The 9,449-nt window shown below is 35.8% G+C and overlaps 1 protein-coding gene across 1 annotated transcript; it reads right to left on the bottom strand.

Moving 5' to 3' along the window:
- Nucleotides 1-1,302: 1,302 nt before the first annotated feature.
- LOC120349239 (supervillin-like) lies at nucleotides 1,303-9,010 on the bottom strand (the record flags this gene model as incomplete). The annotated part of the gene is made up of 4 exons (XM_039419207.1): nucleotides 1,303-1,481; nucleotides 4,818-4,995; nucleotides 6,305-6,456; nucleotides 8,809-9,010. Coding segments are annotated over 4 exons (579 nt in total), but the record flags the coding sequence as incomplete, so codon positions are not given.
- Between the last annotated feature and the right edge of the window lie 439 nt (nucleotides 9,011-9,449).

Genomic DNA, 9,449 nt, shown 5'->3' on the forward strand with positions numbered 1-9,449 from the left:
GGCTCACGGCTCAGACAATAAAGTTCTAACAAAAAAGCAGACACCATTAATGTTACATGAATTTTACATCTAGTATATAGAGTTACTATTTGTCTTTGACTCTATTACAGTAGTCAAAATAGTCCTTCAGACTATAAAAGCACTCCTCCTTTAGAAATTATTTCAAACTTCGTTTAACTCCTTTTTCGCCACACTGCACAGAAAGCAGCTGTTTTCCAGTCCCTACGTAGATCTGAAAGACATTGTTTGCAGACGACTTTCGTCAGACGTCAGAACAGGTTTCTTTCCGGCTAAGGCCGGAAAGAGTATCCTTTCCAGCCGCTACATGGAACTAAGAAAGGTATCAAAAAACTTTTCATTATTTGTGTTTCATTATACAATAATTAAAACATTTATAATAATATCATCTTATTGTCATTTGGAAGAATAAAAAGTATAAACTCAACCTCCCACATAGACAAATCAGAATAAAAAATAAAATACTTGGACGATTTCCTGATATTCAGATTACGTCAGATTTGCTAGAGCTATCACCTTCCACTTCTGCTTTCGGAAGTGCATAGTAACAACTATTCTCATATATATATATATATATTGTTTATTTTGTGTGGCGAAAAACGAAAAATAGCGTTCGCACCACGGGCAAAAATGTTTTTCGGCCTACGGCCTCAGACTTTAAAACCGATTTCGAGCCGGAAAAATCTCATTTTTGCTCTAGGTGCGAAATATACTATATCCTTAATATTTCCCGCAACCGAATTGGTAGTAACATAGAGAAACAATAGCATAAGTAGATATCCCATGGTATAGGCGTTTATGTCGCAACTTTTACTGTTATCTCAAGCTGATAGTCCACGTAGTTCTTTCCCGTGAAGCTTTATGACACTGGTAGTCTCTCATATTGTGCCGTTCATACACTCTTACCCGGTCAAAACAGTGAAAATCGACAGTAATCGGTTTGAGATAACAGTAAAAGTTGTGACATAAACGCCCTATACCATGGGATATTTACTTACGCAATTGTTTCTCTATGGTAGTACTTGGTAAATCTTTCTACCAATATAACTATGCATGATCTGACATGCACTTGAACACATACACATTCAATGTGATCACATCCTAATGATAACTGCCTGATTATGATAAATTATTGACTAACAGAAATAAATTTGAAAAATTGAAAGAAATTAAATGTTTACCGGCCGATCCTTGCTAGCTTTTCGTTTAGCTCTGATGGCACCCTAATGATAACTGCCTGATGATGATAAATTATTGACGAACAGAAATAAATTTGTAAAACTGAAAGAAATTGAATATTTACCGGCCGATCCTTGCTAGCTTTTCGTTTGGCTCTGATGACACGTGTGAAGTCTGGCCAGTCCAGGAATTTCTCCCTAAATAGCACAGTCTCCATGTGTTGGGTGACTTTGGCCATCAGGCCCCAACTGGGACGCTCTCCTTCTTCACCACTTCGTCTGTATCTGCAACCAAATTGAAATTGAAATTTATTTTGCCAAATAATTTACAGACATTTCTACAATCACAAAATAATAACATTAATAGAGTCAACAAAAGTACAACATTTTATAAGTAAACATACAATAAAATTAATTGGACTAGTAATAAAATGAATTATTACAATGCAATGCAATTATCCTATACTATTAAACGAGCAACTTCTGTTTATATGTTTGGATGTTTAGATGTTTATATTTCACCGATTCTAACGATCTTCAGAACATAGTAGGTTATATTATAAGATTCGATTGCACTAGGTCTCATCCCTGGGAAAACTCGCTGAAGACATTAAAAGGATAATTATTATTCATCCTTGGAAAAACAGGTTGTTTTGTCGTCTGTTGTTGATGGAAGTGAGTGAGCGAGTTCATGTGTGTGGGTGGGACTGTGTCAAATTATGACTCAGCTGTTGAACTTTTGTAATCATTCAATCAGGTACTTAGTGCCGGTTGCAAAAAACGGGTTATTTTCAATCCTGATTAATTCCAGTAAATCCTCTTTTGAAATGGACTCTCTAATTGGTTCACGTGAATTATCAGGATTAAAATTTAACCGGCTTTTGTGCAACTGGGCCTTTGAGAGGAAAATTTTTGCATTCCTCTGGAATTAGTCTCAATGTACTGTGATTAGATAGAACATTTCTGTATGAATGTTATTAGAATTTCTTCTTTCGTAATACATTTTTATGCTTTTGTACTCCAGAGCTAAGCTCGGTCCCCGATATTTGTATTAAGCGAGCAATTTCTGTATTATATATCTGTTTATTTTTATATCTGGTTATTTTATTTAACGGATCTCGAAAACGGCTCGAACGATTTTCACGAAATTTGGAACATAGTAGGTTTATTATAAAGATTCGATGGGAATTGGCAAGTCTCATTCTTGGAAAACTCGCTGAACGACATTAAAAGGATAATTAATCCATGGCTGAAAAAGCTGTGGATAATAAAAAAGTGAGTGCGCGAGTGAGTATGTGAAAAATCAAATAATCGCATCCCCGAAATTCATAAGATGACATAAATAGCCATCTGTAAAATATGAACACGATCATTTAGAAAATTGTGTTCTGTTTATCAATAAATAAAAATTACGAGCGGAGCTCCGTGCCCCGATATTAATAATATGAACGAGACAATCACTCAATTTCGATAACTAAAAAAAAAGAATAAGAATAGAATAGAATTGGGATTCTATTTTCGAAGAATTCCATAAAATACTGAAGCTGATGTTTATTGACTTTCATCTAAGAAATGGTATAATATATAAGTTGTTGTGCATGACATAGCATCATCTCCTACCGTTAGTGGAGAGCCTAAGGTTACGCCTCGGTTGCACAAGAACCTGTTCAATTTTAATCATGATTAATACTACGAGAACCAATCAGAGAAGCTTTTTGAAACGAAGGCATCTCGTTCAAAGAGGCTTCTCGAAGAACTAATCAGAGAAGCTTTTTTAGAACGAACGCTGTCTGATTGGTTCTCGTGGCGTTCAATCACGTCGTTTCTTGTGTCGTTATCATATTTTTTCATAAAAAGTATTGTATACTCATGAATATTGAGGAATTGAACTCAGTTGTATTTTTGTGTAATCCACGATTATCATAATTAATTAACAGATCTGCTGTTCGTATTGGAACCAACACATCTTCAGCAGTAGAGTACAGTCACTACCTCCGTAAACAAAGCCATAGTGCATGACAGGGTGGTTAATGTCACGTCAGCACAGTTTAGGGCTCCTACACCAGTAAATACACTAGCTGATATAGATTAGCTGAAGTCAACAAATTTTTTATTGTTTAGAAGCCCTACCTGTGCTGACGTCACCAGAATGCACTATGGCTTTGTTTACGGAGGCAGTGAACCAACACATCTTAGCAGTAGAGTACAGCTGAACTGAAGCAGTACTTTCTTTACAGCTGTAGATGTCCAAATGTTTAGAGTTCTAGGCCCGGTTGCAGAAAAGCCTCTTAAATTTCAGTCATGATTTTAAATGTCGCGAGAACTAATTTGAGAAGGCTTACTTGAAGATAAGGCTTCTCTGCTGGTTTTTGTGATATTAATCACGGTTAAAATTCAACAGGCTTTTGTTAACCTGGCTTTATTCTTAATTTTATTTCAAGGGCCGGTTTCTGAGCTCGGAATTTATGTAAGTTCTAGACTTTAAACAGCTGGAGTCAGAAAATTGGCTTTCCGAAACGGGGTGTAGTCGCAGTCCACGTTCAATTAAATCGAAAACTAGAAAATTGAACACAAAATAAAATAAAGAGAAAATAGTGTTAAGATTCAGCTATTTTGAATTATTAGGAATGTTTCATCTCGTCAGGGAAAAAAGTTTCCAAAGAAATTTGAAAATAAAGATTATCATAAAACGCCTCGTTTCGGAAATTACAATTTTCATAATTAATATGGCAATCTTACTGGTTCTCCTGTCATTTATAACGGTTGAATTTCAAAAGGCATTTGTGTGACCGGGCTTTATACTATTTTCTTTTTCAAATATTTACTGTCAACCTCGTATGATTATTATTTATAATGCAGGCGTATTATAACCTATGGATATACACAGCATAAATTTGGGATTTGTTCATTCTATTACAAAAAACACAGATCGAGAGAGAAAACTAAGATAACCCAAGAAACAGGTTCTAGTACTATAGTATCCGTGAGGATGCCTTGTAATAGCCTATATCTCTACCAAATATTAGATAACAGTTTCAAGATAATCTATACTATAATGAAGTAAATAACTGGCTTATACACGTACGGGATAGGGGAATTATGTTTGACGCATCATCAAGTCTGAACTACTGGACTGATTAACTTGAATTTTTGCATATTGATTCTCAAGTAACCGAGGATGGTTATTTCAATTCTTTAAGATTTTATTACGTCAAGTTTTAAAATAGACCCTTGCGGAGCACGGGTTACCTGCTAGTATAAAATATAATAAGAGTCCAAGTGATTTTCTATAAATAATTTGTATTGGTTCATTTGTTGGTTGGTCTTGAGAATGAACATTTTTGTTGTCCAACAGAACTTAATTAACTGAGAATGGTTATAGACCTATTTTAAATTATTCATAATTTCATGACGTCGCGTTTTTAGTTTGTCAAGTTTCAAAATAGCTCCTTGCAGAGCACGGGTTACCTGCTAGTTTTTAATAAATTAAAAAAATTCTAAAATTCAGATAAGTCCGGAATAGGGTTGTTATTTTCTCTTTTTTTTTAAATTTAGTCCATTCTCACTGAATTTATGAGCCTATGGACAAGTAAAAAATAGATGAGAATTGTTAAATCTCACCATGACTATGAGATCCAAGCCGCTCGGCAGCCGAGACAGGACTGATGTCACAGTCCGAGTAGTCGTATCCCTGCGACCACAGCTCTTCGGCCAGGTTGATGGCCGACTTCCTCTTGTCCAGGGTCGCGTTCTTGCCCATCCACACGTACAGTTCCGTGCCAAAGTCCAATACAAGGATCTGAAATAATTGAAGATTATATTAGATTATAATCTAATCTAAATCTACATCTTCATCTATAATACGAATGAAGGAAGGAATTAGCTTACACATGTACGGGATAAGAAATACACGATTAATTTATTCTTAATTAATTTATCAATTTCCAACCATTTCTAGATAGAAAAAATAGATTCAAACTGAATAAAACATTATCTATATAAATAAAATCGAGCCTCAAATTTTGACATTCGATAACTTTTTTATGTGTGCATCGAATTTGATGATTTTTTATAGTTGTGTTCGTTATATTCAGGACCAGGTTTATGGCCTAACAAATTTATAATCCGACTTCAGGACTCTTTCCTACGGTCCTTCAAAGTTCACATGTAATCCTTATGGGAGGAGATTTGTGAGCTGGCCACACACAGAAATAAAAATCAGCTGTTATATTCATTGCGTCATCCAACAGCCGTCGGTAGATCTGTATTTCTATTTTCTTTCTACTGATTCACAAAATTCTAATTCTAATAATAATGCCGCGGTACGAACGACGACCAAACTTGGGTCGTAGAACTCGAAATGCTGTAAATTTAGATTATGCACAGGAAAATCAGCAGCAAGGAGATATGCCATTCAATTTTTTAGAAGCTGCATTCATTTATCTAAAAATACAAACTGCTGAACACTAACTAAGCACATAGGAAGACCATATTGAGATATAAATGTAAATACTGATTGTTGGATAATTTTCATAAAAATATAGTGCATCTGATTAAGCTAAGGCCAAGTACACCAGAAGAGGCGAGGCTTGGTGATACAAAGTGTTGATCTTACGAAGATTGCCTTATCACACCGTTCCACGCCATGCCCGATTCAGTGTGTATGAGTTCTTCCATCCAAACCAATAAGCAAGAAGCACCTGAATGTAGAATGCCGCATCGCGCCTCCTCAGGTGTGTATCAAGTTAAAGTTTGTCATGAGATGCATTAACTATTTGGCGGTACGAAGTTCGCCGGGCCAGCTAGTTCAACATAAAAAGTCCCTTAATTTTATTTCAACTTCTATTTTAAAAAATCCTTATTGAACGTAAAAGTCCCCTTTTTCACCCTTTATTAATTCATGAAATAAAATTGTATTGAAAATAATAATTTCATTTTAATAATTATTGTAGTATGTAGTATGTAGTATATGCAGTATGTAGGCCTAGATAGTAGTAAAGTGAGAAATGAATACGAAAAACTTGAAGTACTTGAAGATGTATATAATTGAAGTAGCCCTGTAAGAGAAAGTGAATAAGACATATTGTTGTGTGGAGCAATAAACTGACCTTTGCAGGGTTGAGAATTTCTATCCTAGGAATGGACCCCCAGGCAGTTTGCAACGGAACAAGTGCATCGTCCTCAACGCTGTAAATCATGTTCGTGTCGACCAGAGCAGCTTCGTATACTTCATCCTCGTCTAGGCTACCGGCTTCCACACCTTAAACAACCACAAATCAATTATTATCGAAAAACCGTGATTTTTCTATTATTATCAGATCGTACAATTTCGGAGTAGATCCAATATGTCATCCCTTTACACTCCCTAGAAAGCGCATGTCAGCGGCTTGGATTCGGCTGATATCTTTTAAATCTATGAAGTTATGAAATTAAAATGAAGGTACGTGTATGAAATTCAACGATACGGTACAGTATCCTATATAGTGGGTCCACGTTATAATGACAGTGTTTGATTAGCAATGGTATTGCTATCCTTGTCTATCATTCAACAAAGCGAATAGCGTTATCTCTCTCTCGCTTTGCTCTGTTGCCAGATCGTCTTTCATCAATGTAGAATTAATAATAAATAAACAGATATTCATCTTAATTATATGAAATTCATTATGAATTATTGAAAAAATAATTTCTTGCTTAATAAAATACCGGGTTATCATAAAACAATGGTGCGGTTTCAGTAATTCGTAGGAAGATTGTAGGAAATTTTAAATGTTATATTGGTATCTCTGAAAGCCTCCAACCAAAAGTTTGTTTATAAGCTGTTCTAACTCAACATCAGTTCTTGTACTGTTGTCGCGGTGAGTTTAGTGAGTTACTATGTTCTCGGTTAAAGATAAAGCAAAGTGTGTTTTATTGATGACTGAATTAAAATCCGTAATTTTAGTTCAACGTGCGTTCCGACGTGAATTTGGAAGAGATCCAACGCACAAAAATAACATAACACGCTGGTTTAATCAATTTGAAGAAACCGGATCAGTTCAGAAACAGAAATCAACCGACAGACCAAGTGTACCGGACGAAACGGTGAACCAATTAGACAATCGGCAATTAGAAGTCCTGGGAAGTCCATCCCTCGTCGAAGCGTTGAATTAGTATTCCGAAACAACGGTTCACAAAGTTTTACTTAAAAAACTCAATTACACGCTTATAAAAATCCAGGTACTGCAGGAATTGAAACCAATGATTGTGTAACCGTTACAATTTCGCTGTTGAAATGTTGGACAGAATAAGTGAAAACGAATCATTTTTAGATGATATAATTTTACAGACGAAGCTACTTTCCATGTGAGTGGATGTGTTAACAGACACAATTCACGAATATGGGGCTCTGAAAAGCCACACGCAATTGTTGAAAAACAACGTGATTTGCCTAAAGTTAATGTTTGGTGTGGTGTGATGAAAAATCGCGTAATAGGGCCTTTCTTCTTTGCTGAAAAAACAATTAATGGAGTTGCGTATCTCGACATGTTAATCAATTATGGCTTTCCTCAGCTAGATGAACTCGAAACATTCATCAACTTCATTTCCAACAAGATGGTGCTCCCCCACACTTTAGTGCATTGGTCACAGACGCTTTGAACGGAAAATTTGGAGATCGATGGATAGGCCGACAAGGACCTATGCTGTGGCCTCCAAGGAGTCCAGACCTGACACCTTGTGATTTTTTCTGTGGGGTTACATCAAAAACATTATTTATTCACAAAAAATTTGCGACTTGAACCACTTAAAAAACAGATTAATGAAGCAATGACAACCATAACCGAAGAAATGTTAGCGAATGTTTGGAGAGAAGTTGAATATCGTTTGGACATTTGTCGAGCGACTAAGGGCGCCCACATTGAAATTTATTGATTATGTAAAAAAACTGTTTGAGATGACAAATAAGATTAAAAAAAAAACATTAATTGTAAGTAATTCTGTTTTTCTTTAAACAATGTTTGAAACCGCACCATTATTTATGATAACCCTGTATAATTGATTATTTTAAACGAGAATAACAGTCAATATTACATTAATAAACGTGCTCAGCTACCGTTTATAGAAGGCATTGACAAGACCGAAGTTCGGCAACGTTGTTCTCCTATCTTTCTCCACTGCCATTATAACGTGGACCTCAACAAGAGCCATTTGTTTCTATATGTCAACACTAAGGTAACCATGGTCTTGTAGAATTTCAGATTTGTGTTTTTCCTTACTTTATTTTCACCTCATGTTTTCCTTTACTTTATTCCCTCACTTACATGAATGTTCTGTGAATTGGCCCACAAATATATTGGAATTTTTTCAACTTATTGAGAAATTTCATTTTTTTAATATATTTTCTTGACAAGTAAAATATAATTGTTTATTATAAACAAGAATAAATAGTTAATATTACATCAGATATACTGGTATCAGCTACCCTCTATAGAAGACAGATGAGTGTACAACCCAAATCCCAACTAATTAAAGGCTGAAACTTGCTATAAGATTGAATCTCCAACCACAATCTTCAACTACACCTTCAAGTGATTGAAGTGATCTCCAACCACAGATAACTCCAGTATATTCTTACCTTTGTAACTGGTGGGTAGATCGTCGCCTGCACCCAGCAACTGCCAGAACCTGGACTGGTTGCGGGGGGTTCCACTGCTGCCAACTGAGCAAATGTGTGGCGCACTGCAGCCGAGGTCCTTGTGTGTCAGAATGTGCTGAGCTATGTCCGCACTGCGTGACTTCTCTATCACATTCGAAAACTCGCCCACGTAGTGAAACAGCTGCCCGAAACAAAACGGATGGGAGGTCTTTATTCATTCATACATGTCATTGATTGTTATAAAATAACATTTACAATATTGTCATACTGTTAACAACAATGTCAAAACAGCTTAATCATAAATGATTGGAACGAAAAAACATACTTAAGCCCTTACTATCCATTCCTGAATTTTCATTTATAACATTAAGTTTATTTATAACACCAATTGCATATTAGCATAGCCCCTCTAATACAAGGCCGCGGCCTACGATATTGCAACGTCGCAGTGTAGGCCTAGAATCTAATACATGATTGGTGAAAAACATCAGCTGGTTTTTTAAAAAATCTTTCCACCAATCATGTATTAGATTCTAGGCTACACTGCGACGTTGCAATATCGTAGGCCGCGGCCTTGTATTAGAGGTGGCTATGATATTAGTCCAAAAGATGATTATTCA

This window comes from Nilaparvata lugens, unplaced genomic scaffold, assembly GCF_014356525.2.
Source record: "Nilaparvata lugens isolate BPH unplaced genomic scaffold, ASM1435652v1 scaffold8913, whole genome shotgun sequence".
In the NCBI taxonomy this organism is placed as follows: domain Eukaryota; kingdom Metazoa; phylum Arthropoda; class Insecta; order Hemiptera; family Delphacidae; genus Nilaparvata; species Nilaparvata lugens.